This window comes from Syngnathus scovelli, chromosome 21, assembly GCF_024217435.2.
Source record: "Syngnathus scovelli strain Florida chromosome 21, RoL_Ssco_1.2, whole genome shotgun sequence".
Lineage (NCBI taxonomy): Eukaryota > Metazoa > Chordata > Actinopteri > Syngnathiformes > Syngnathidae > Syngnathus > Syngnathus scovelli.
In genome coordinates, this window is record NC_090867.1 from 3288358 (window position 1) to 3315000 (window position 26643).

The window sequence follows — 26643 nt, forward strand, 5'->3', positions numbered from 1 at the left end:
ATATTTCCTACATTCGTACCTCACCTTTACCGTAAAATTGCCAAATAAATGCCTAAAAAATTCAGTCATTTCCACTGTTGAGCATGTTCATAGGTGAGCATGGGGAAAGAAGCAGCCTCAGATGGTCCCTAAATAATTTTGTCTTAATCCATCGTTCTGATTGAGCAGCCGGGTAAAGATACTCCAACAGTCTACTCCACCACGTTATTTTCACTTTGCCATATTAAGGCATTTGTTATTCGAGTCCTATCACATTTGTCATCGCGTTCACTATCACTTGGTGTGACTCTTAGTATTAGTAGTAGCAGTATTATTCTTAACTGTCAAAAGGTTTCATGGCTGTTATTCCTTGATTTTATCGGACTTGTTTGACACCAGAATTTCCCCGTGAGGTGTGATTAACTTCTAATTTATTAATTAGCTCCATTGAACAATCTAATCACCTCTTGACTGCATCCTAGTGGGTCCTAATGCCCTATTTTCCCTTCTCCAAAGTGTCAATGACTAATGTCTACTCGTTAAGCTGGGTGGGCTAAATGTGATTCTACTCTTATTTCTTACAGTGTTAGCCTATCTGTTTTATCCAAATTTAATCTCTGACTATGATGCTTTTCCTTTTTCTGTAACACTACACATTTTGCTCCTTATTTCTTTATACGTCTTTATTTATCAAGACTTCTCAGTTGTGTCAACCTCAGTGCCCAAGCAAGCTTCCCTCCACTCTGACCCAAGCTCCACCAGTTTTGATAACGTCTCAGCAGCTTGATGCATCTTTCAGGTCTCACGTGTCTTTCGCCGCACCTCATTGTCAAGTTGTTGTCTTTGATCGTAGTCTCAGAGTCAACTCATCTCTCGCTCTTGGATGAGTCAATTTTCAACTGAGTCCATTCTCATCTTGTAAGTTCCTTCACTCTTTGTACTTTGCCTCCGAGGATGTCGTTCTCAGAGCGTTGTGCTCCCCCCAGCGCAAATATGGTCCTTCTTTGCTCTTGCAAAGGTCAAAGGTGCCTCAGAGCCATGCACCGTTTTCTTGTTGTTCTCAGCTGTCGGTGGAGTCTCGGGATCGAGTTTCAGAGAAACGGATGGCCACTGAAAGAGACAGACTGGGATACCAAACTTAAATATCGTCTCCCAATATGCCATTAATTTCATAGTGCCTTTTGTTAATCAAACTTCAAATTCTACTATTATTGACAATGTAATACACTTGAGAAAGACGGCGCCTTTCCTTCATGAGCTCTCGGATGTATTGTGATGGACCTCATTTGAGCCATTTTAAATTGGCAGATTACCCCAAACTTAAATTGCCAGTCTTAACTGTGATTTCTCTCGATTATACTGCAATTTCCAGAAGCTCATTCTATTTTCAGGCTACATTCTATCGTTTGATTTTCCCAACTTTGATTTTATGCCATCCTCTTTATTATCTTTCCTGATTTGAGCCTTCAATTTCTGATAAAGTTCCCAAATTGTGCATAGCATCATCTCCATTTTGACCTAAGTATTAATGGTGTTATGCTCACTTTACAGATATTACTGAACTATTTCTCAGTTGTTCACTTTCCCATGCTCATGTTATTCGAATCTAGGATGTGGTTTTCATTTGAATTTCTCACTTTTGGACCTCTAAATTGCTCCTATCGTTAATTTAGTTGTACCGAGTAGACTTGTACAAGGGTATTAAGAGAACCAACAGATTACTTCCAAATCCAATATCTCCTCGTAGGCATCTCCTCCTCTATTTTGGACTTACTGCTTTTGACCTGTGAGTCTTGTTACATAGGCGCTGGTCGCCCTTGTCGAGCTAAAATTTATGAGCAGGCTCTCCGTGAATACAATTCAGTCCTATGTCTAAATCTAGAGAATTCCTTTAATTCTAGCTGGCGCTGTGGCCCTCACTTGATACCTCTCTTGCGCTCATAAATTAGTCTTCACCTGTTAGACGGCTGTTAAACATTAATTCTAAGTTCAGTCTGTGTCTCTTTGTCCTGGAGCCAACGGATGTATCCACTGTGTCGGGTTTTTTTATGTAAACAGAAAATCTGAAGTGTTTAAGGAGAGTCCCAAAGAAACAGAGCCGTAGCAATAACTTGTTTTCAATTGTCTCATCCTTTCAACAATTTAAATTAACAAGTTGTGGTTGTCTTTAAACAATTTTCCATTTCCCTCAGAATGCTAAAAGGAGCATCAGCTGGCTCTAGTAGGGTCCCTCATTATTTACATCTATATTGGTGTCGTATTGCTTAACATACGCATGCTTCTTGTTTCTCTTGTTAGACAGCTATGGGACATTAATTATCATGGGTTGCAGTTACCTCAGGACCTCCACTGTTGGTCATGCATTCTTTTGCCCCTCTCGCTACCAGCAAGGTAGACCCCTAAAATGGGCACAACTCCGGCCCTGCACGCGGCCCCGACGTCGCCCGAGCGGGGAGGGCCCAGCCCTGAAACATGGTGAGCAGATACAGGTTGTCCACCCTGCCGCCCCCGGCGCTGGATCCCCCTCCCGCACGCGCAGCGCAGGCGGGCACGCGCCCCAGAGCACCGAGAAGCACACTATCCTATCCATTCCTTTTGCTGCTTCTACAAGCACGCTCACTCACACGCACTCAAGAGCACACACACACAATTACTCACGATCACGCACACGCGCACACACGCACGCTCACATACACACACCCATGGGTACACACACACACACATAGGATCTCACACGTCTCCGCACGCGCAGACACTCACAAACAGACGCCATTGAGCGACAAACGCTCACGCACAAACACAGAAGACAGAGCAGGATTCGAATCCATTCCACGTTTTGCTGCTTGCCAACTGCGGCTATGCAGTTTGGTGACAAATACGCACGTCTTACTTAACTTTCGTTTCGTTTCGTTTCTAATAGCGCTTTATATTTTCCCCTTTATTTTCTGCAGAATTTAACTTAAGTGTGCACACAAATTACTTTTCCATCATGGTATACCAATCCTTGCACTTCAAGAGGCCTCTTTGCCACGTTTTACCCTTCACACAATGGGATATCTACACACACAAGAGCCGACGGGAACCTATTTCCCAAACGCGGTCTGTACAGGCTCAAATTTATCAAACTTTGACAGACGTGCATGCTATTATAATACGTCCCCATAGAGGAATCGAACCGCAAGCAGATCGTATCAGCTTAATCAATATTCAAAAACCGCCAGTCCTAAGTTTTACCTGGGGGCCTCTTACACCAGCATTTAAATTGACAAGCCTTATAACTCACATACACCTCTAATTCGATCAGTGCCCAAACGACGTGGCTTCGCGCGCATCCTTCCCTTCGGCCCACAGGTCCCTGACCTGGCCGGATATCTTCTTCCATTCACTCTCACAGTACGGATGCCAAGGTTGCGCTAGTTCCTATTGGCCAAACGCGGTCAACGCAACCTCCCTTTTTCGTTGGACTTTGGCAGAGACTAGCACGGCCACCGAACATCTCGACAATCGCACTTGGCGCTTGCAGTGAACAGGTGTTGTGCTCGATTTGGTTCCCCCGTGAGATTTTGTTCCCCCTGCCGCGGGAGCCCCGTGAGGATATGTTCCCCCGTGAGGATATGTTCCCCCCCTGTAACATGGGCTAGGAATGAGGGAACCTGTTCAAATTTGCCACACTACCTGAGCAGACCCCCAGGAAGACAGAAAAAAAACAGCTGGAGTCTAGGACTCACCGTTCTCAAAATGGGAGGGGGGCACAAATATTCACGGCTTGACATTTAATATAGCGTTCCTGTTACAATTTTTATCCCACCACCTTTCACTTTGCTTGGGACAAAAGGAGCCTTCAGAACTGAAATGTCTTCTCAATTATTCATTCAAATCAATTCACTCAAATCATTGTCGTTATGAAAGATTTGATCACAAAACGTGTGTGGCTTTTTCTTAAATGAACACGTTTGACATTGCTAGAGTGTCAGCTTTTAATTATATTGCGCTGTCATTTTAAAGCAAATTAATAAATGCAACAATATTAATTTGCTTTGAAAATACCTGAGTAATAAAATGGATGGATGAATGATGATTACAATTAAGAATAAAGTCTCCTCTGTAATATATACTCCTTGTAGCATGTAACGGTACCCAAAAGGAGGAGTTTCTTTGCATCGAGGTTTATGCAAAGAGCTCACGTAATTATATCGTTGCTTTTTGGTGAAGTGAGTGAGTGTTCCGTCTTTACGACTGGCCTTTGAATGCACCCCGCTTCAATGGCAGAACGCGGATGAATTTAAAGACATCAAATGAGAATAATCCTTTATAAAAATTAAAATTGACTGACGCAAACGTGAATTCTTCATGTTTTTATTGAAAACAACATAGTGCTGACGCCGTACGACGCCGTACGGCATCGGTTTTTCGCTTTCCAAAGAAGCTGTGCGCGCTCCCGCGGCAGGGGGAACAAAATCTCACGGGGGAACCAAATCGAGCACAACACCGGCTTGCCCCAGGAATTTTCCGTCTGGGAGCTAGGTGGCGTGATCTATCTCTTGTCACAACATAGTTCAATCGTACCTGTGTTTCCGCCACAATCACACAGCTAAAATTTCGATCCTCCGCCGGACCATTGACACGACTAATTTCCACGTCCACGTTTTATGGGACTTCCTACTATTTTCTTCCCGTGACAGCCGACCAGCGTTGTTCTCGACAACCTGTCCTGTTTCACATTCGCCCTCCCTGGGGCGTTTATTTCTTCTCGTTTATCATTCTCACAAGACATGCCATTCACTCGTGCAATCCCCAAAACGTTTTGTTACTGTTCCCTTATTATCTATTGTTTTTTATTTATTTTTTCTGTTTTTATTTTACTTTTCTTTCGCTGTTTCTATTTGGGGCCACTCCCCCTTCAAAAGTCGCATTATGACGGCTTTTGACTAGGAGAGACAACTTTCCCTGGAGCCCGCCGTGGCCCCACCAGATCCGTTTAACTGCCCTCCGTGTGGGGGGACAACGCTCCCTCCCCCCCTTTCCAAGAGCGAGCATGCTGCGGCGACTTTGAGTGCACGCAACTCACCTCAAAACAGGTTGTCGGCCGGCCGCTGGATGCTCGCGGAGAGAGCGGACGGGACGGTCCCCTGGAGCACACGAATCCTGTTCGTGACGCCAAAAATGTGGTATATGGTTTTTGCTGCTTCGCTGGTCTCCAAAAAAGACTCGGTGATCGGTGGCTGTTTCCCGACGAATGAGCACTTCAGAGACCCACGGCCGATTGGGAAAAGATTTTATTCAACCGATGTCAGAGTGAAGTCTTTCCAAAAAGTTGAGTGGCCCAAGGCATGGATGTAAAAAGCCCCCCAAAAGGAGAGAGAGCGAGCGAGAGCGAGCGAGAGCGAGCCCCCGCTGGAACCCCCCGTAGCTTTTATACCTGACAAGAAGCTGATGTCACGGCTTTGGGTAACAGCTGTAGTTTTCAATCTACTAGTTTACTTCAGTCCTAAAAAGGAGATCTTGCCCAGCGCTGTTGGTGATGGACGACAACAGCCACTTTACCTTATTATAGGATTGCACACATTGCTGAAACTGAATTCTCCCTGGTCACGGACAACTGGCCCTTCTATCTTCTACTAAGTACTTATACACTACTGAAACTAAAGCTCCTCTGTACAGCAAAAATAGTTTGATAGTCTTACTGCTACAAGTGGATCATCTAGTGCAACATACAGATACGCATAAAGTTCAAAATTCACTTCACTATGACACACTAGCAAAAGAAGGGAGACAAACAACACTGTTCCCACTGAAAATGAAGCGGAGGCTTTCAAGTTTGTTGTAAAAAAATACATTTTGAATATGATCTGTACAAATAGCAGGGATTGAAACTAGCGACCATTCTCATTTTCAAACAATGCAGGATGCTCAAGGACATTGATGCACCACCTGTTTGTGACTAATCTTAACCTGTAAAGTTCTTAAGGCTTACTTTAAGGAAGTGTTTCCTGTTTCCTCACCTCTGTTACCAGGTGTTTGTGAGTTAAAACTCTGCTCTGATTTTCAGATACCCCTCACCGTGTTGCCGTTTTGATTACTTTATTTAGATGTATGCTTTCACCGATTCTTCAAGATGATATATTTGGTCAGAATGTTTGCCGTTTGATGTGATCTCATAAGATAGACATCTTTCATTAATCTGACCTGCAGGCACTGAAGTGATGGAGACTGTTATTCATAATAACAGTGTCGTATTTTATGAGAATCACTGATAGCAGTTTTTTAGGGATTTTTTTTAATGCTGTTAATACCGTATTTGCCGGTGTACAGGTCGACTCGGTGTATAAGTCGACCCCCTAAAATTCGACGGAAATTTACGATTTTATGATATATCCTTTGTATAAGTCGAGCTCAATTGTTGCATTATATTAAACTTCAAAATTCAATATGCGAAATTTATTGACGAAATGTGTTCAAATTCCGCGCATGCGGCTGTTTATAAGCACCGCGGAGGAGATCGCGGCCGGCGAGCTCGCGCACGCCGCCCGGCACCAACGGGAGGCCGGAAATAGCTCCAAGCCGAGCGGATCGGCACTTTATAAGCACCGCGGAGGAGATCGCGGCCGGCGAGCTCGCGCACGCCGCCCGGCACCAACGGGAGGCCGGAAATAGCTCCAAGCCGAGCGGATCGGCACTTTATAAGCACCGCGCAGGAGATCGCGGCCGGCGAGCTCGCGCACGCCGCCCGGCACCAATGGGAGGCCGGAAATAGCTCCAAGCCGAGCGGATCGGCACTTTATAAGCACCGCGCAGGAGATCGCGGCCGGCGAGCTCGCGCACGCCGCCCGGCACCAACGGGAGGCCGGAAATAGCTCCAAGCCGAGCGGATCGGCACTTTATAAGCACCGCGGAGGAGATCGCGGCCGGCGAGCTCGCGCACGCCGCCCGGCACCAACGGGAGGTCGGAAATAGCTCCAAGCCGAGCGGATCGGCACTTTATAAGCACCGCGGAGGAGATCGCGGCCGGCGAGCTCGCGCACGCCGCCCGGCACCAACGGGAGGCCGGAAATAGCTCCAAGCCGAGCGGATCGGCACTTTATAAGCACCGCGCAGGAGATCGCGGCGCCTCATTGGACTTCCAGCGGGCCGCGCACTCGCGCACGCCGCCCGGTTCAAATTTTCTAAGTGCAACGCACAATGAGATGCATGAGAAACGGCCTTGGTTACCATCACATTTGAAGCGATGAATACGAAGTTAAATTTTATGACTAAAGTCGAGGTCGATTTTTTTCGGTCGATTTTGGATCGAAAAAGGTCGACCAATACACCGGCAAATACGGTAAATGCATTTGTTTTCAAAAAACTTTTTTTGAATATCCACGCTTTACTACCTACTAAAGGCCAAAACCTTTTATGCAATTACCTTTACAGGTCGTTTATATTACTTCACACAAACACTACATCCATCTGCTCCTGGTTTGGCCCCCCGGTCAAAATTTAGAACCCAATTCGGCCAGCAAGTCAAAAGGTTTGCCCACCCCTGCTCTAACCTGTGGTTAGGTTGGCATAGTAAAAAGTTCTCAGGGGGCTTTAGAGTGCCGAGTTGACCACTGCGCATGGAGAAATGAACATCTGCAGCGTTTGGTTTAGGTGTTAGGCGCATTTTTAATTTCATTGCTTAAATCGCATTTTTTCGACGAGCTGAGCACGTTTTCTGAATTGTGCCCCTCCCGTCACGCTTCGACATACTTTTCAAAGTCAAAGTCTCAAAGTCTACTTTATTGTCAATTCCTCCGCATGTCAAGACACACACAGAGATCGAAATTACGTTTCTCACTATCCCAGGGTGACAAGACATTCACAACGCACATACAAGTAAACAAAATAAAACAAGAAGACGAACAATAAGAGTGATAGCACGCTAGCTGCTCCCGATGCACAGCAGAGTCCGGAAAGATGACAGTCAACCAGGCCACTGTGAACACGAGCACACAGCAGGCACGCACTGTCCGGTTCGTGGATCCTATCAGGCGAACGGAACCCATCTTGTCGTCCCACGAACGAACGTACGCCAGGAGAATGGAAGGCACGGCTGGGCGAGCTGGGTTGGCCGCAAGCCTGGCCCGACGTCTCCGCGCTGGCCCCTCTTCTCTTTTTGTTTACATTCACTGAAGCTAAACGCGTACAACTTGAGACGTCATGAGACGTCACTTCCGGCTGGCGGCTCGGTGCAGTCAAACTCGTCTGCGCGGCAAATTAAAATTATATTTTTCAGAGCAACAGGTTCCTTTTCGTTGTTTCGAGCGTCAGTTTATATTTATAAGCCCATAAGCTAACTAAAACCGATTTATACATATACCGGTGTCTCTGGGCCTGGCTGAGACACGTAAGGCGAAAACATGCCTTACTTTCCGGAAGCGCGCGCACGCGCACCCGAATGATTGCTCTGGGGCGTGCAGGCTTCTGTCTGATTGGATCGATTACCTGTGACAAGTTTGGATAGGGCTGCTTTCACCAAAGGCCATTTGGCAACAATACAAACGCTACTTTTTGCTTCCAATTTTACCGCGTCACATAAGCAGATTCACGGGTGACTTTCAAGCCCCCACCCCCAAAAAAAGACAGTTCATTTATTTTTTGTATTGGTGATGTGGAAAATCAGGAAAAATAAAGGAAAATAAAGGAAATAAATGACACCATGAGGAAAGAAAAAAACAACACAACTAAGTGCTCCATGTTGGATTCGGGTTACATTCACTGTGTCACAAATGGATTGTCAATTACAATAGCGTCCTGCTTCAAATCCAAAAATGCACACAAAATATCCACAGCTGTACAAATAAATTACAGGATAGAAACATTTCATTAGAGAAGGTCTGGTTTTTTGGTGTATGAAAGATAAGATGTGTTGATTTCTGCTTGTATAGAATATTTAGAATATAGTTCTCTTTAAGTTCATTTTGTCACCGATTTCGGAAGGACGTCGTAAAATAAAGCCTTATAAAAAGAACCCACTTAGGAATTGAAATCTCTCTTTTGCCCTTTTCCACGCGTCCGTCTCAGTTTGTGGAATACAATTGCGGCACGCACCCAAGATGGCGACGGCTCGTTCGCTTTCTCATTGGCAACCACACAGACATTTGTACGTACTATGTGTGCGTGTGTGCAGCCCAGTCTCACAGGTGTCCGTGCTGGGCCTCGTACTTGGCCAGGATGTTCTTGGTGCGGCCCAGCTCTTTGCGCAGCTCGCCCACTTCCTGCCTGAGCGCCAAGTTCTCCTTCTCCAGGAAGCCGGCCCGGATGGCGATCTGGTTCTCCTTGAGGCGCCGGGCGTCGCGCGAGCGCTTGGCCGCCATGTTGTTCTTCCTGCGCCGGGCCCAGTATTTCTCGTCCTGCTCGGGGGCAACAGGAAACGCAACGTCACTTCCCTCAAGAGCAGCGGAGCGACCGCTCGGGCCAATGAGCACCAGATCCAACTTACCTTCAGATCTTCGGGGATGAAGACCTTGCGAGCCTTCTTGATCATGGGCTGGGGTTTCAGCTCCTCGGCCGAGAACTTGCGTTTGCGTGGGTCAAACATTTCCTGGCCCGGGACGCTGGACAGCGCCAGGTCCGCCGGGTCCGGATCGTAGCCCACCGGAACTTGGATGGAGTCCGGGTCGATGGGGCTTGGGGTGTTTCTGAAGTTGGAGAGCCCTGGAGGACAACGAGCGAGACGACGTTCAAGTCTTTTGTGTCCACTTTGGCCATCTTCCCGATTTCCCACCACAGGACCAACCGACCTCCCGCCGACTTTTTCTTGTGAAGGCGATGCAGTGACAGACTGCGGCCAGCGGGTGGCGACAGAGGAAAGGTCTTTCCAACCCTGCCTTTAAATGTACCGAGACCAAGCGATTTAAACCTGTTTCAACAACGGTGCATGGCACCTCCAAGCCACTGGGTGGTGCCCTAGCCTTTTTTGGTGTGAGGAGATACAAAACAAGCAAGAATAACTGAACAACTTGACGCACCTGGCCTGTTTCGGAGCAGACAAGCTGGCGAAACATTGCGAATAGAGGTGGAAGCGTGGCCGCTGAGGTCCATCACAGAGGGCGGCGGCGGCAGGGGCGGCGCCGGAGGGACGTGCAGCTGGGCGGGGATGCCATTCTCCGACAGGAACTCCTCCAGGTCCATGTACTCCAGCTGGAAGTTGTTGCCGTCGTAGGGCAGCGTCTTGTCCCACAGGGTGGGCCCCAGGAAGGCCGACTGCGGGGCGCTGCACTCCTCGTCCAGCTTCTTCTCCTTGTCAGGACCTTTGGCCAACGTCGCGGCTGCCAAAAATAAGAAAGAATGAATTTGGGCAAAATGAACTGACAGTAAGTGCACATTTCCAGAAGAGATTCACTAAGTCCTAGCCAAGTTACCAGGAGGGATAGTTACATTCAGGAATGTTACCAAAATTAGAGTAGAATTAGAATAACAATTTGGACCGGAACTGTCACGTCTCGCCCCCAACTGCTCCACTATGTGTCTGTCTTGGTTTCTGTGTGCTCGCCCCTCCCCTCCTGTGTGCCCATGATCAGTGTGATTGTTCCCACCTGCCTCTCGTTACCTGTCGTGTATAAAAGTCCTGTCTGCCCCTCTCTCCCTGTCGGATCATTGGTATTGGTTGGTTTTGGTTGCTGTCGTTCGGTGTTGTCGTCCTGTCTTGGTGCCGTCATGTCCTGCTGTCTTCTTGTTCCACGTCCCGGTCAGTCAGTCAAGTTATTGTTGAAGTCATGTCAGTTTATCGAGTCTGTATTTTGAGTTGCTTCAATAAACCCTGGTCCAAGCTGCACTTGGTCGTCCTGCTCCATGCTACACCCGAACCGTGACAGGAACGTCCTGTTGCCATTTTCCCTAACGCTGAATGGACCAATGTGCTCAAACTTAATTAGTCATAGGTTATGAAAAGCTTTGACGAAGAAGCCACCATGCATCTTCTCTCACCCACTTACACGTCCATGATGACATTAGGTTGTGTAACACACCAAGTAAGTCATTTTGGAGGAGTTGAAAGCCATCTTCTGACTTTAGTGTGCCAATCCCATGACATCAAATCCCATTATTGCAACTAATCCCAATTGGGCTCGATCAAGATGCACTGGTTCCCTTCCAAATAAACACGAACTCTGTCAAGTTTGGCCACGGCGAACGTTGCTTCATAGCGAGCGACACGCGCTCAAACGTGACTTTTACGTTTACAAATGATGTCCCTTTCTATTTATATTTCATGACACTCTTTTGCCGCCATGCACGCAGGCATTGATGCAAATGATGTTGCGATGAGCCAAGTGTGTTGTTGTTTTACCGTCATGGTGCCTGGCGGGGAGCTTGACTGGGTTGTCCAGCAGCGACTTGAGGACTTCGTGCGCGGCGACGGCGGCGGCCGCGGCGGCGGGCAAAAAAGTTGCATTCGGGGCGCTGGCGTGCACCCGAGACATCTTGACCATCCCGAAGCGCCGTCAGGAGAGAAAGAGGACCGCGAGCGACGCCTTGAGCGCGGAAAAGAGTGAGCGTGGCCAGGCGGGTGCGCGCTTTTCAAGCACCTTGCCGAGCGAGCGACTCTTCCGACTGACGAGACCACCACCGGGAGCTTGCAACGAAAGCACTTCCGGCTCGAGACGGCCAAGCCACAGCGCGGTTTGCTCGACCAATGATAAATGCGCACGACGCCGGCGACCAAACAGTTTTGAAATTGGTCGCACAGCTGGTTCGAGTGACAAAAAGACATTGGTCGCAACGTCCGCGGAGGGCTGCTGACTTCACGGCCAAAGACACGCCCCCTGTCGCTCACCTCTATCAATAAGCGCGCGCACACGCGCACCAACAAAACAAAAAGTTGTTTTTCTTTCAGTTTAAACAGGACAACGACGGTCAACAACAAAAGACTTTCATTTTATTCCTTAACATTGACAAAAATCTAATCATAAAAAAAAGCTTCATTCGATCCATAGACTTGAAAGAACATAAATTTTATCACGGTCATTCTCTCTTACTTCAGTGTAATTTCCATTGTTTGTTCATGTAATGGAAATTATAGTTAAATTGATTTATTTTTCTAATTTTAGGGGAGGGGCGTCTATATTGGACTGACAAGAACGGGAGAAGTAAAAAGGCTTTTATTCGAATTGAGAGCTTCCTTTATTTTTGGCATGTCAAGTACACTTGTGGCGACCTTTGACTTGGAAAGAACAATCCTCAAAGATCACAATCGCGCTTCTTCATGACGTTAATGTTTGTCTTTGCCATCACCACGCACACGCGCACGCCCACAGAGAATGCTGCATGGGTCACATGAGTGGGCCGGCTCGACCTACTTTTAACCAATCAGAGAATAGAGATAACCTGCACGCGCACGCGCAAGTACGCACACACGGACGCGTGCAAGCCGTCACAACACCCCCCCCCCCCCCCCCCCCCCCTGTCACATTGAACCTCATGTGCTCCACACGCTGAGCAAAACAAATGAAAGCAAGGGAGCATGGGAGGAAAAGAAGAGAGACTCGAGGAAAACAAAGTTTCCAAATTAAAAAATATTGGCTCAACTTGCTCACTTTTATTTATGCCACAATGTGGAAAGTTTGATGACACAATAACAATAAAAAAAAGTCACGGAAATGGATGAACAAACACAAAGAAAGACATTTGTCAAAGACTCACGCTAACATCTAGTTTCCACGGCAACAAGAAGCTCCGCCTACATTTTGGCGTCCTGCTAGCCTTTTGCAGCCTCTGAGGTTGTCCTTTACATCGTCATGGCGACGGCCATCGGCGCCCTCAAGGAAGTAATCTGCATCAAAAGGCGAGACGGCGACAAAGAATGCTCTGGTAACAAACGATGACAATGTCACAAAACTCCAACTTTGTCCAGCTATAAATGGTTCACATAGCAAACACGCACAGGGTACATATTTGAAGTATTTGATGCCCAGCTCAGGTATGCCTCCTCCCAATCATGAGTCAACTAAACGCTGGCCTGGAGGTACTATCAGCAATCCTAGATTCTATTGAAAAAGGTGTGCCACAAGGATCCCAACTGGATACCTTGACACACTTTCCAAAAAAGGAAAACAAAGCAGTGTCACACACGTTCGCCTACTATAAATGCAACAATTTTTTTGGATTTCAGACGAATGCCAGTGATTGTTTGATAAAAGAAACAAGATGGCTGACGGTGTCACATATGAATCCAATTCACAAGCTCTTTGCGTTATGTTTTGCTTTTGACTATCTCGCCGGTGGCCTACAAACGGCCGAGAACAGGTGAGGACAAAAGCAAAGTGGGGGAGCTGCTGTTATGAAACAAGAGAGATGTTGACAACCCCCACAACCCCCCCCCCCCCACACACACACACACACACACACACACTCAACAAAACACAACACGTACACACGCTGTCGCTCGGTGCGACCAACTGACCCGAAGCGGGCTTACGCAAGATTCAAGTCAGAGTGAAATCGATCGCCCTGGCAAAGCACAAAGCACCAGCGGGACGCTGAAAAATGGAGGCCGAGCACAATGGGACAAAGGAGGAAGGATCGATGCGGGAACCGCCCGCTCGCTGCATTTGCGGCAAATCTTGCTAAGATATGCCCAAGAAAAAGAAATGCAGTTGCTGGCAAAAGATGCTCATGCTTGCGGACGCCAAAAGACGCTTAGCCGCCTTAGCCACGACCCGTCGCCCGGCTCTCGAGCAAAGACGGCAACCCCCCTGCCGGGTTGCAGACTGCGTTTGACAACCAGGCTCCACGGCAGGCGGGCGGTCATTAGCGCCGGGCGAGCCCACCCGCCGGCGCTCAATTGGGTCAAAGCAGGCTGGAAGAGGATGAAGAGGCCTTTTGGCCACACTGCGAGTCTTGAGCTCGGCGATCTCAGACTCCGACCTCCTCGTGCTCCATCCCGTGGACTCCTTGGCCAGCTCGATCCGTAGCGCTCGGCTGGATCTCTTCTGCTGCTCCCGCCGCTTCCTACCAGGGAGGACACGTTGCAAACAAAGTGAGCGCCCACTGTGTCTCTTAAATAGAAAATAATTAATTTGCACATTTAGAGTTTATCTTGCCATTATTTCATGACTGATAAGCTCATGAAATGATGAACATGTGCAATGTATGCATAAACCTGCTCATATTTCCCTCCTTCACACACACAAGAAAGATGACACTCGGGAAGGAGGTCACAGGAACTGTAATGACAAGTTACATAAGACACATACACCTGACACACTTTGAGCAGGAAAACACTGTCGACGGCGTGTAAGACAACAACGACCCAAAAACAAACACGTGTACACGAAAACACACACACCACAAACACAAGTGCATGAAGTGCACACGCGTGTGCGCGTTGGGGCTGTTTACCAACATTGGGCTCGCGTGCTGAATATGGCGGGCGAGTGGCCAAGTTGGCAGCCTACTTCAACAAGCTTCTCCCTGTCAACCTGCACGGATGATGCCTGATCCAAAACCTGGGCCTCTTTTGGCAAGGTAGCGTGTGTGTGTGTGTGTGTGTGTGTGTGTGTGTGTGTGTGTGTGTGTGTGTGCGCGCGCGTGTTGAGTACAAGTTGAGTAACTAACAGTAGGAGCTGTCTTGTTTCCAGCTGTGGTCTGGAGGGGGGAAGGGGGGGGGGCAGAAGGGCACTTTTGGCCAGGAGTGTGCACAACCACAAACAACATGAAAAAAAAAAACGGAGCAGCAAGTGTGCGGCGGCTTTGAGCGGACGAGGTGGCGTTGACGTGGCAACGGTGAGGCGAGCGCGTCTCAGATTGTCGTCGCCATGGCAACACACACTTGCGGCCGCACGCCTCACCGCTGGCATCACACTCACTTTTTGACATCCTTTCCTTCCACCTGCTCTTCATTCTTTTGCGCTTCCATCCTTCCTTCCTTGAAAGCAATCCTTGAAGAAAAAAGTAAAAAAAACGTGTTCTTTTTTTTTTTTTTTAACCAAATGACCCAAGCGGGCGTTGTGCCAATTGATTGGTTTACACAATGCGAGGCTTCAACAAACAAACAAACAAACAAACAAACAAACAAACAAACAAACAAACAAACAAACAAACAAACAAAAACGAAACAGGAAGAATTTCCCTCCCACGCCCGCCCGCCAGGACCACTTTGGCTGCTTTAAAGGGAAAGAAGAAGGGAAGAAAAACAAAGTGGAGGTGAGCCTACCTATTTTAAAGCGCACTGACCCACACACGCGCGCTGTCCCACGCACTGCAAGTCAAGTACAGGCAGACGAATATTTATGGTACCAGGCAGTGGCACATATATATATATATATATATATATATATATATATATATATATGTATATATCGCCCATTTGTGTTGTATCTCAATGGGCGAGATCACGGTGAGAATGAATGCTCGGGAACCTAGATACACACTGCAGAGGCTAAGTGAAGTACCCTCAGAAAGTCTCCTAGAAGATGTGAATGCAGCACTGACAACAATTTCTACGGCTACCATCACTGAAACCAATGAGCTGATATACACCTCAGCAGCAGTGATCCTAGAAATGCTTGGCTACAAGAACAATGACCATATGCGACCACAACAGTGCCCACCATGGAAGAGAAAGCTGGAGGCCAAAATCAAGATAGCACGGAGAGAAGTGAGCCAAATGACAGAGGCCCAGAAAGGTGCAATGAAAAAGCAAGTTCCCAAAAAATACAGCCAGATGCCCATACCTGAAGCTCTCGAAACTGCCAAACAAAGACTCCAAGCCTTGGCCAGCCGCCTAAAGAGGTACACAAGAGAGAATGAAGCCAGACGAATAAACAGTTTGTTCACAACACAACCAGCGAAAGTGTACGCTCAGTGGCAGGGGAATAATAGCAGAGCAGACCCACCAAGGCTGGAAACTGAACAGTACTGGAAGGATATATGGAAGCGGGAGGCATCACATAAGAAGGATGCACAGTGGCTGGTGGCTCTGAGAAAGGACCACAGCAAGCTCCCTGAACAGAACCCAGTAACCATCACAGTGGCAGACATCCAGAGAAGAGTCTCAGGAATGAAAAACTGGACAGCACCAGGCCCTGACATGATCCACAGCTACTGGCTCAAGAAACTTACAACTCGACATTAGCGCCTGGCAGCACAAATGAACCAGCTGCTAAGGGATGGGACTCACACTGAATGGCTAACCCAAGGGCGTACGATCCTGATCCAGAAGGATCCTTCTAAGGGTACAGTCCCATACAACTACCGGCCAATCACCTGCCTCTCCACAACATGGAAGCTGATGTCGGGCATAATATCAGATAAGATCAGCGGACACATGGATCAATACATGAGCACTGCTCAGAAAGGGATTGGTAAAAATACCAGAGGAGCAAAACATCAACTCCTGGTGGATAGAACAGTCACCCAACACTGCAGAACCAGACGTACCAACCTGAGCACTGCCTGGATTGATTACAAGAGAGCATATGACTCAATGCCACATACTTGGATCACTGAATGCTTGAGGCTGTACAACATCAATGGGACTCTGAGAACCTTCATCGCCAACTCGACGAAACAGTGGAAAACCACACTTGAAGCCAATGGCAAGCCACTTGCACACGTGACCATCAAATGTGGTATATACCAAGGAGACGCTCTGTCCCCAATGCTGTTCTGTATAGGACTGAACCCCCTCAGCCAAATAATCAACAAGACGGGCTATGGATACCAACTCAGGAATGGGGCCACCATCAGCCAACTCCTCTACATGGATGACCTAAAGCTGTACGCTAAGAACGAGCAGGACATTGACTCCCTGATCCACACTACCAGGATCTACAGCTCTGACATCGGAATGTCATTCGGACTTGAGAAATGTGGCCGCATGGTGACTAAAAGAGGAAAGGTAATCCACACAGAGGGGGTCTCACTCCCAGAAGGAACAATAGCAGACATTGAGGACAGCTACAAATACCTTGGAATTCCACAGGCAAATGGCAACCTTGACGAGGAAACAAGGAAAGCACCCACAGCCAAATACCTCCATCGAGTAAGGCAAGTCCTAAGAAGTCAGCTCAACGGCAAGAACAAGTCCCTAGCCATTAACAGCTACGCCCTACCAGTAATCAGATACCCTGCAGGAATCATACGGTGGCCAAAGGAAGATATACAGACCACAGATACCAAGACACGGAAGCTCCTAACCATGCATGGAGGGTTCCATCCCAAGTCCAGCACCCTGAGACTGTACACTAGCCGTAAAGAAGGAGGCCGAGGACTAGCGAGCGTGAGAGCCACTATCCAAGATGAAACATCCAAGATCCATAAGTACATCAGGGATAAGGCCCCAACGGATCACGTGCTCAGTGAATGTCTCAGACAATGGGCATCAAAGGAAGATGAGGTGCTGGAGGGACCATCATGGGAAGACAAGCCCCTACATGGGATGTACCACCGAAACATAGCTGAAGTGGCTGATATCCAGAAATCCTACCAATGGCTAGAAAGAGCTGGTCTGAAGGACAGCACAGAGGCATTGATCCTGGCTGCACAAGAACAGGCCTTGAGCACCAGAGCAATAGAGGCCCAAATCTACCACACCAGACAAGACCCCAGGTGTAGATTGTGCAAAGAAGGTCCTGAGACAATCCAGCACATAACTGCAGGGTGTAAGATGCTGGCAGGTAAAGCATACATGGAGCGCCATAACCAAGTAGCTGGAATAGTGTACAGGAACATCTGTGCAGAGTATGGACTGGAAGTCCCAAGATCCAAGTGGGAAACACCTCCAAAGGTGGTAGAGAATGACCAAGCCAAGATCCTCTGGGACTTCCAGATCCAGACAGACAGAATGGTAATGGCGAACCAACCGGACATTGTGGTGGTGGTGGACAAAGAGCAGAGGAAAGCCGTTGTGGTTGACATAGCCATCCCAAATGATGGTAACATTAGGAAAAAGGAACATGAGAAACTTGAGAAATATCAAGGGCTCAGAGAAGAGCTGGAGAAGACCTGGAGAGTTAAAGGGCTAGAGACACCGGTATATGTATAAATTGGTTTTAGTTAGCTTATGGGCTTATAAATATAAATTGACGCTCGAAACAAGGGAACGGAAGCTGTTGCTCTGAAAAATATAATTTAAATTTGCCGCACAGACGAGTTTGACTGCACCGAGCCGCCAGCCGGAAGTGACGTCTCATGACGGCTCAAGTTGTACGCGTTTAGCTTCAGTGAATGTAAACAAAAAGAGAAGAGGGGCCAGCGCGGAGACGTCGGGCCAGGTTTGCGGTCAACCCAGCTCGCCTAGCCGTGCCTTCCATTATCCTGGCCTACGTTCGTTCGCCGGACGACAAGATGGGTTGAGTTCGCCTGATAGGATCCACGAACCGGACAGTGCGTGCCTGCTGTGTGCTCGTGTTCACAGTGGCCTGGTTGACTGTCATCTTTCCGGACTCTGCTGTGCATCGGGAGCAGCTAGCGTGCTATCACTCTTATTGTTCATCTTCTTGTTTTAATTTTCCTGTGTTGTTTACTTGTATGTGCGTTGTGAAATCTGTCTTGTCACCCTGGGATAGTGAGAAACGTAATTTCGATCTCTTTGTCACGCCCGTGCCACTTCGCTCAGCCACACCCCTTTCGTTACCGTAATGTCTGTCACCTGCTTCCTCTTGTTACCCTGTGTATTTAAGCCCTGCCCGTGTGTTTCTCCCTGTCGGTGTCTACTGTTGTGTCCATTCCTGTTCGTGCCCAGTGTTCCTGTTCGTGTCATCTGGTTTTCCCTCGGTCTGTCTGAAGGCTCACGGTCAGAATTTTAATCTTGTCCAAGGGGACTTCATGTCGGTCAGTCTGTCTGTTTTGCTGGCCGTGAGTCTTCCTCCCGTCTGTGTCGTTCGTTCCCCACCTGCCTCCCTTCCAACTCCTTTTCCCTGCAATAAATCCTGGTTCAAGCTGCATTTGGTCGCCCTGGCTCAACTCATTCCTGACAGAAGACACCGACCATCACAGCGACCAGCGCTTGGACCAACCCTTTGCCGGCTCCCGCAACTGCTGCATGGTCGTCAAGAAGATGAGTTCAAGCGACGCAAGACGCACGGCCGCCCCCCGACCCAGTCCCGGCGGCGCGGATGCTGCGGCCGCCACCGGTTCCGGCGGCGCGGATCCAGCGGCCGTCACCCAGTCGTCTTCGGCAGCGCATGACGCACGGCCGCCCCCCGATCCAGTCCCGACGGCGCGGATGCTGCGGCCGCCACCAGTTCCGGCGGCGTGGATCCAGCGGCCGTCACCCAGTCGGCCTTCGGCGGTGTGTGACGTGCGGCCGCCTCCCCATTTCCTCCCGGCTCTTGTTGGACGGTCTTGGACTTTTTCTTTTTTGGGACGTCGGGAGCCGTCCCTTGTGGGAGGGGTACTGTCACGCCCGTGCACTTTGCTCGGCCACACCCCTTTCGTTACCATAATGTCTGTCACCTGCTTCCTATTGTTACCCTGTGTATTTAAGCCCTGCCCGTGTGTTTCTCCCTGTCGGTGTCTACTGTTGTGTCCATTCCTGTTCGTGCCCAGTGTTCCTGTTCGTGTCATCTGGTTTTCCCTGGGTCTGTCTGAAGGCTCACGGTCGGAATTTTAATCTTGTCCAAGGGGACTTCATGTCGGTCAGTCTGTCTGTTTTGCTGGCCGTGAGTCTTCCTCCCGTCTGTGTCGTTCGTTCCCCACCTGCCTCCCTTCCAACTCCTTTTCCCTGCAATAAATCCTGGTTCAAGCTGCATTTGGTCGCCCTGGCTCAACTCATTCCTGACAGAAGACACCGACCATCACAGCGACCAGCGCTTGGACCAACCCTTTGCCGGCTCCCGCAACTGCTGCATGGTCGCCAAGGAGATGAGTTCAAGCGACGCAAGATGCACGGTTGCCCCCCCCCCCCCAAAACAGATCCGACGGCGCGAATCCAGCGGCCGCCACTTGTTCCGGCGGCGCGGATCCAGCGGCTGTCACCGTCGGCCTTCAACGGTGCATGACGCACGGCCGCCCCCCGATCCAGTCCCGACGGCGCGGATGCTGCGGCCGCCACCAGTTCCGGCGGCGCAGATCCAGCGGCCGTCACCCAGTCGGCTTCAACGGCGCATGACCCACGGCCGCCCCCCGATCCAGTCCCGACGGCGCGGATGCTGCGGCCGCCACCAGTTCCGGCGGCGTGGATCCAGCGGCCGTCACCCAGTCGGCCTTCGGCGGTGTGTGACGTGCGGCCACCTCCCCATTTCCTCCCGGCCCATGTTGGACAGTCTTGGATTTTTTTTCGTTTTTTGGGACGTCGGGAGCCGTCCCTTGTGGGGGGGGTACTGTCACGCCCGTGCCACTTCGCTCAGCCACACCCCTTTCGTTACCGTAATGTCTGTCACCTGCTTCCTCTTGTTACCCTGTGTATTTAAGCCCTGCCCGTGTGTTTCTCCCTGTCGGTGTCTACTGTTGTGTCCATTCCTGTTCGTGCCCAGTGTTCCTGTTCGTGTCATCTGGTTTTCCCTCGGTCTGTCTGAAGGCTCACGGTCAGAATTTTAATCTTGTCCAAGGGGACTTCATGTCGGTCAGTCTGTCTGTTTTGCTGGCCGTGAGTCTTCCTCCCGTCTGTGTCGTTCGTTCCCCACCTGCCTCCCTTCCAACTCCTTTTCCCTGCAATAAATCCTGGTTCAAGCTGCATTTGGTCGCCCTGGCTCAACTCATTCCTGACACTCTTTGTGTGTCTTGACATGCGGAGGAATTGACAATAAAGGAGACTTTGAGACTTTGACTTTGAAAAGTATGTCGAAGCGTGACGGGAGGGGCACAATTCAGAAAACATGCTCAGCTCGTCGAAAAAATGCGATTTAAGAAATAAAATTAAAAATGCGCCTAAAACCTAAACCAAACGCTGCAGATGTTCATTTCTCCATGCGCAGTGTTCAACTCGGCACTCTACTCTTTTTACTATGCCAACCTAACCACAGTGACGGGAGAGGCACAATTCAGAAAACGTGCTCAGCTCGTCGAGAAAATGCGATTTAAGCAATAAAATTAAAAATGCTTATAAAACCTAAACCAAACGTTGCAGGTGGTCATGTCTTCATGTGCCGAGATCAACTCGGCACTCTAAAGCCCCCAAGAGCATTTTTTACTATGCCAACCTAACCAGAGTGACAGGAGGGGCACAATTCAGAAAATGTGCTCAGCTCAGCCCAAGTGAACTGCTAGATTCATCATATTCTGCGTCAAAAGAGGTTTCTGAATCGGATAAAATGATGCTAATATTGCCGCTAGAAACGGAGCTGTCGCTATCATCTGCCATGTTGTTTGGGTTTGTTGACATCCAGATGTACAACTTGTGACGTCACAGTAATGGCGCCGCCAGTTTGGCTTCGTGCGGGACCCGATCGATAAACTGGCATTTCATTTCAGCTTTATTCTTAGTAATCGGTGTCCATTTTTAATTTCCAATGCGGCAAATGTGTTCACTTTATACATTCTATCAAATTCCGTTCTAATTGAAAAAAAAAAAAAAAAGGGATGTCTCTAGCCCTTTAAGACTTCAGTGGTACCTGTGGTCATTGGAGCACTAGGGGCAGTAACCCCCAAACTGGAGGAGTGGCTGAAACAGATCCCAGGAAAAACATCTGACATCTCAGTCCAGAAAAGTGCAGTACTAGGAACAGCAAAGATACTGCGTAGAACCCTCAAGCTCCCAGGCTTCTGGTAGAGGACCCGAGCTTGAAGGGAAAAAGAGACCACCCACGGGGGGTGAGGAAAAGTTTTTTTTTTTAATATATATATAGGGGTCGGCATTGATTGCGCTGTTCCAGTTGAAAAGGCCTCCTGCGATTAAATCCTGGTTATAGCACGCCCTCTCGTGTCCTTTTTCGTTATTACATATTGAATCACATCCACTTGCGCTCCAACCTGTAAGGATGAGAATTTTTAGTCAGCATGACAAAAACTTTAAACACTTTCCCACTTTGCATTTTCTAAGGTACGATTTTGTCCCTGCGTGATGTTTTACTTTCACACTTGTCTTTTTACAATAAAGGCGTGAGGGAGGGAGGGGGGGGGGGGGGTTCCGGGTGTTGAAAGAAAGTGCTTTTTGAGTTCAGGGTGTTGAAATAAAGTGTTTTATGAGTGCGTAATGCAAAAAGCAGAAGTGGCACGCTTCCTGCTTTTGGAAATCACAAAGACTTTCCCAGATGTCTCGATCGGACGGGGAAGCGAGAAGCACGCCGGCGGCTGGCACGCCGGCACCCGGCATGCCGGCGCCCGGAGGCGGGTGCCCGCCAGTGGGCATCCAGCTGGAGGGCATCATCCTGCCCCCGGTGCTGACGCTGGACGTGGTGCTAGGCCTGCTGGGCAATGCGGTGGCCCTGTGGGTCTTCTGCTTCCGGCTCAAGCGCTGGAACGCCAACACGGTGTTCCTGGTCAACCTGGTGGCGGCCGACTACCTGGCCCTGGTCAGCCTGCCGCTGCGCATCCACGCCCTGCTGGCTGGCCGCTGGGTGTTTGGCGATGTCGCCTGCCGCCTCAACCTCTTCCTCATGTTCTCCAACCGCACTGCCAGCATCGCGCTCATGACCGTCATCGCCTTCTACCGATACGCCAAGGTCAGAGGTTACGCCCGCCTGCCCAGCCGTGCCCATTTTCTCTGATGAAGACGTCTTGTCCGTCGCCAGGTGGTCCACCCTCTGGGCCGCTTGACCCGCTTGAGCAAGCGGCAGGCGGGCGTCTTGGCGCTGCTGGTGTGGCTGCTGGTGAGCGCTCCTCGCCTGCCCATGCTGGCCTACGACCACGTCAAGCGCGGCCGCGGCGCCCCCCAGTGCTTCTTCTTCACGTCCTATCAGGAGGCCTCTCGCGGTAGCTCGCCGAACGTCTCGTAGAAGCAATTCACATTGGGAGCGCGCGCCGTGCAGGCGACTAAAGGCTGAAAACGGCGTGTGGGCAGGCATTATGATCCTGGTGGCGATGCACCACGCGCTGACCGTACTGGAGTTCGTGGTGGCGCTGGCTCTGCTGCTCTTCTGCTGGGTGCGGATTCGTCGCTCGCTCACGAGCCACCGGCAGATGGGAGACGGCGGCAAGGTGCGCAAGGCGCTGCGCGTGTGCGCCGCCATCGTGGCCATATTCCTGCTCTGCTTCCTGCCCACCAGCGTCATCACGCTGGGCTTGTGGCTGAGCCGCGCGCTGCGGCCGCACGACTGCGCTGCCTTCTACGCGCTCACCCAGCTCACCATCGTCTCGCTGGGCCTCAACTTCCTCAACTCGGCCCTGGACCCCATCCTCTACGTCTTCTCCAGCTCAGTCTTCAGGAAGGCGCTCCTGGCTGCCGTGCCCCCGCGACTGCGCCGCTGCCGGGCGTGGGACGCCGACTCGTCCGAGAGCGGTGTCGCGTCTCGCTCCACCGGCCAGGTGGAGCTCGGAACCGTGAGGCCGACCCCTCCCGCTGAAGCTTTGTGAGATGCCATGCAAGCTCGTTTGCTCCTCAACAAATCGTTCAAAGCACGACAATGCAATCATGCATTTCCTAATTATTCTGAAAAATCATTTTAGATTATTTGAGTTAACGTTTTGTTTCAGAAGTGTGCAGCTTTCACTTTCAAAAAAGGTCGCTGACTGAAATCAAGCACCCTGAGTATAGCACCACCAAGCGGACAAATCGTACTACATCAACACGTCAACTCGTCTGTCTGCACGTTTTTGTTTGTCGAGGAGCAGCGAAAATAAAAAAACAGCAGGCGTGTAAATCAAAATGAAAAACTAAAATGACTTACCCCGTGCTGCGTTCACGTCCCGAGTGGCTCTGCATGTTGGTGTTGCTTCAAATATCGTGTCATTTTGATTACATTAACAGCATAATTAAAACCCAATTAGGAATCATAAGTGCTATAGAAAATTGATGAACAGATCAAAAGATAAAATATGACAATGTCTCATCTCAAGCAAGTCCATAAGGTGTTTGCAGCTGCTTTGCATCAAGACAAAGGCAAATTGTGGAGATGTCACATTTTAAGTGGACCTACTTCAGATGCCGTCAATATAAAACATCACCATGACAACCTGATGGTGGGAGGAGAAAAGAAAAAAAGGCCACTGTGAGCATTTAATTTGATGCTTCTTATCAGACCACTTGAGCATGGTGGCGACAGGGAACTAAAACATCTTCAACATAACCATGTCCAAGGCCATTCCAGAGATGTCAACCAACAGTAGGACTACTCATATAGACATTTTAGGCCCAGTGCTGTCCAGAGTTCTAGTTCTGGAACAGATGGGTTGATTTTTCTTTTAAACAGCCAAGCGTTGGCATGCTCACCCTGAAGGGCCAAATCAGGGCCGGCACTGCTGATAGCATAAGTGGGCCACTTGGACTCCTTCACGCAGGCTCTCCAGCAATCAGCAGCGCTATTAACGGCCAGCCCCGATTCACAGCTCATCTGGATAGAGGACCCTTGGCATACACACGCGACAGAGACACCATCAGGCGCTGCATGTTTGTATGCCAAAGAGCTTTGACAACAAAATGTCACCGCCACCAGCAGCAGCAGTCAGTGAATGCGTCGCTGCTTAGTCCATAACCTCACATTGGACTGGTTTAATTTGAGAAAATCAGAAATATTTGGCCCACATTTGCCTAACATGAAGAAATTCACATTTTAACACGTTAAACTAAGTGTTGGCAACCATTTGATGAAACTTGAGCAGAAATTAAACCGATTAAAATTGAGCAGTTACATTTTTGAAACTACTCAGAATTATTACAAAGCAAAGTCATTCAAGTTGAGTTTCAGCCATTTATTAAATCTTATTCAGCAAGTTGATTCTGGAAGGAAGAAAAAAGAAAGGCAAATTAAACAAATGAATATTGAGGGTCCATGTGCATATTTTACCTCACAAGATCTTTGTCAACCGTCTCTGGGAGGGAACGTAGGGATAGGCGACCCTTTGTGTATAATGCATTTGGGACAATTCCTTTCGCTCTTGCTCATAGCCGTTGCGGTTGCGAACGATGTAAGTCGGGACCTCCATCTTGCCCTCAATCTCCATGTCGCCAGCAGCATCATCAACTTCGTTGTGCTGCTCCTGCGGCTCATCATCATCGACATCGGGGAACTCGTCAAACACCCAAGGGGCACCAGGGATCACTGACAAATGGCCCGAACCTTTGCTAGGGTCAGAAGAGCTCGACTGGTGGACATTCCAGGTGGAGACACTGGCGGCGGGGTCCGAACCTTCAAGTTGAGAAGCGCCATGGTGGTCAGGGTCCACATGTGGGAAAAGCCGATGGCCTGCCAAATGCCAGTTAGAATCAGGATGAGCAGGCTGTCCTTTCACACCAGAGTCAGTGGGAAGTCTTGAGGGTTTGTAGCTGGAAGCATGATCTGGGACATGAGCTGACAGCACCCCGGCAGAAGCCGGCTTTCTCCCCAACTCGGAGGTCACCTCGCCAGAAGCAGCACCACCAAGAACGACTGAGGGGTTGAAACTGGGTGACCAGCGGGAGGCTGAACTGTATGCGGGCCAACGGCCAGCGGGACCGCTTGCAGGCTGGCCCATGCCAAAGGGGGGGCCGACTTGGACTTTCTTCAAAGGTGAGCCACCCGGATTGGCTTCCAGGTGCTGGTTCAGTGTGGCGCCACTACTTGGCTTGTAGCTGGAGGGGCCGTGAAACTTCAACGGGCTGGTTGCTGCCCATCTCGGCTGCTTCTGAGCAGTTTCAACTTGGACGCCACCAGTTGCAGGTGTCATATGGCCCGAGTGCCAGTTGCCACTTTGACCCTCTGCAAGTTGGCCCTTGCCAGGAGGAGAACCCACTTTGCTCCAACTGGGTTGAGACTTTTTGCCGGAGCCTGTGGTGGAATGAAGAGCAGGAGAGGGTTTGTACCTGGGAGCGTGCTCAACTTGACTGGATGCTGCCCAACGTTGATGAGATGCTTTCTGTCCTTCACCTATACCAGGACTCACTTCGGGAGCAGTTGGTGGAGAGAAGCCTTGGGCCCAAGTTGGGGGAAGATGGCCTCCTTCATTCCATACTTGCTGCCCATGGACAGTGTCAACTTCAGCAGGAGAGTGTTCATAGCTAGGATGTTGCACATCAAGTGGACTGTATGCTGACCATCTTTGAAGGTTGCTACCTAGATGAGGTGCTAGCTGTCCTTTCCCTGTTCCAGGACTCACTTTGGAAGGAATCTTGGAAGTAGCTGGTGGATAGAAGACTTGCTTGTATATGGCCCAACTTGGGGGAAGGTCGCCACCCACATTCCATACTTGGCGCCGCTGGACAGAGTCAACTTCAGCAGGGGAGGGTTCATAGATGGGATGTTCCTCCTCAAATGGGCTGGAGTTTGACCAATAAGGTGTGCTAGGACTCACTTCGGTAGGAACCTCAGGAGAGTAAACTTGGGCCCAAGATGGGAGAAGATGGCCACCTTCATGCCATACTTGCGGCCCATGGCCAGAGTCAACTTCAGTGGTTGAGGGTTCGTAGCTGGGGTGTTCCTCAAATGGACTGTATGCTGACCAGCTTTGTTGCACGTAGCCACCAGGACTCACTTTGGTAGGAAACTCAGGAACAGCCGGTGGAGAGTAGCCTTGGGCCCAAGTTGGGGGAAGATGGCCACCTTCATGCCATACTTGCTGCCCATGGCCAGAGTCAACTTCAGCATTTAAAGGTTCATAGACTGGATTTTGTTCAAATGGACTGTACGC

At 49.5% G+C, this 26643-nt stretch overlaps 2 protein-coding genes and 2 long non-coding RNA genes across 8 annotated transcripts in view; 1 reads left to right on the plus strand and 3 right to left on the minus strand.

The window, feature by feature from the left end:
• Nucleotides 1–8552: 8552 nt before the first annotated feature.
• LOC125991121 (hepatic leukemia factor) lies at nucleotides 8553–11759 on the minus strand. 4 transcript variants are annotated; one of them, XM_049758712.2, is made up of 5 exons: nucleotides 11291–11759; nucleotides 9972–10271; nucleotides 9744–9830; nucleotides 9443–9657; nucleotides 8553–9356 (listed from the first exon to the last, which is right to left on the minus strand). In XM_049758712.2, the coding sequence occupies exons 1-5, from the start codon at nucleotides 11430–11432 to the stop codon at nucleotides 9138–9140; spliced, it is 963 nt and encodes a 320-aa protein (XP_049614669.1). In that variant the 5' UTR covers nucleotides 11433–11759; the 3' UTR covers nucleotides 8553–9137. The 4 variants fall into 4 exon arrangements, with proteins under 4 accessions (XP_049614669.1, XP_049614670.1, XP_049614671.1 ...); XM_049758713.2 differs by having other exon boundaries at nucleotides 8553–9353; nucleotides 11291–11756; XM_049758714.2 differs by lacking the exon at nucleotides 9744–9830 and having other exon boundaries at nucleotides 11291–11756.
• A 652-nt stretch (nucleotides 11760–12411) lies between these two features.
• LOC137839812 (uncharacterized) lies at nucleotides 12412–22042 on the minus strand. Its single transcript, XR_011086091.1, has 3 exons — nucleotides 21495–22042; nucleotides 14808–14879; nucleotides 12412–13950 (listed from the first exon to the last, which is right to left on the minus strand). It is a non-coding gene; the product is annotated as an uncharacterized lncRNA (long non-coding RNA).
• Nucleotides 22043–22099: 57 nt separating this feature from the next.
• LOC125991115 (hydroxycarboxylic acid receptor 2-like) lies at nucleotides 22100–23817 on the plus strand. 2 transcript variants are annotated; one of them, XM_049758704.2, is made up of 4 exons: nucleotides 22100–22544; nucleotides 22614–22794; nucleotides 22883–23019; nucleotides 23088–23817. In XM_049758704.2, exons 1-4 carry the CDS (start codon nucleotides 22134–22136, stop codon nucleotides 23382–23384), a joined length of 1026 nt encoding a protein of 341 aa, XP_049614661.1. In that variant the 5' UTR covers nucleotides 22100–22133; the 3' UTR covers nucleotides 23385–23817. The 2 variants fall into 2 exon arrangements, with proteins under 2 accessions (XP_049614661.1, XP_049614660.1); XM_049758703.2 differs by having other exon boundaries at nucleotides 22101–22544; nucleotides 22883–23817.
• An 897-nt stretch (nucleotides 23818–24714) lies between these two features.
• LOC125991089 (uncharacterized) overlaps nucleotides 24715–26643 on the minus strand; it is a 4298-nt gene continuing 2369 nt past the window's right edge. The window contains exons 3-4 of the long non-coding RNA XR_011086090.1: nucleotides 24825–26643; nucleotides 24715–24757 (exon numbers count right to left, since the gene is read on the minus strand). The exon at nucleotides 24825–26643 is cut by the window's right edge and continues 1493 nt beyond it. This is a non-coding gene — a long non-coding RNA (uncharacterized lncRNA). The remainder of the gene's footprint in view (nucleotides 24758–24824) is intronic.

Excerpts from the sequence above, each read along its gene's own strand:
- LOC125991121 (XM_049758712.2), bottom strand. The coding sequence starts at position 11,432 with ATGGTCAAGATGTCTCGGGTGCACGCCAGCGCCCCGAATGCAACTTTT. Across the intron at positions 9,831-9,971 it reads TCTGCTCCGAAACAGGCCAG|GCAGGGTTGGAAAGACCTTT; the intron begins GTGCGTCAAGTT and ends GTACATTTAAAG. Across the intron at positions 9,658-9,743 it reads CAAGAAAAAGTCGGCGGGAG|GGCTCTCCAACTTCAGAAAC; the intron begins GTCGGTTGGTCC and ends GTTGTCCTCCAG.
- LOC125991115 (XM_049758703.2), top strand. The coding sequence starts at position 22,134 with ATGTCTCGATCGGACGGGGAAGCGAGAAGCACGCCGGCGGCTGGCACG. Across the intron at positions 22,545-22,613 it reads CCTTCTACCGATACGCCAAG|GTGGTCCACCCTCTGGGCCG; the intron begins GTCAGAGGTTAC and ends GTCCGTCGCCAG. Across the intron at positions 22,795-22,882 it reads CTATCAGGAGGCCTCTCGCG|GCATTATGATCCTGGTGGCG; the intron begins GTAGCTCGCCGA and ends GCGTGTGGGCAG.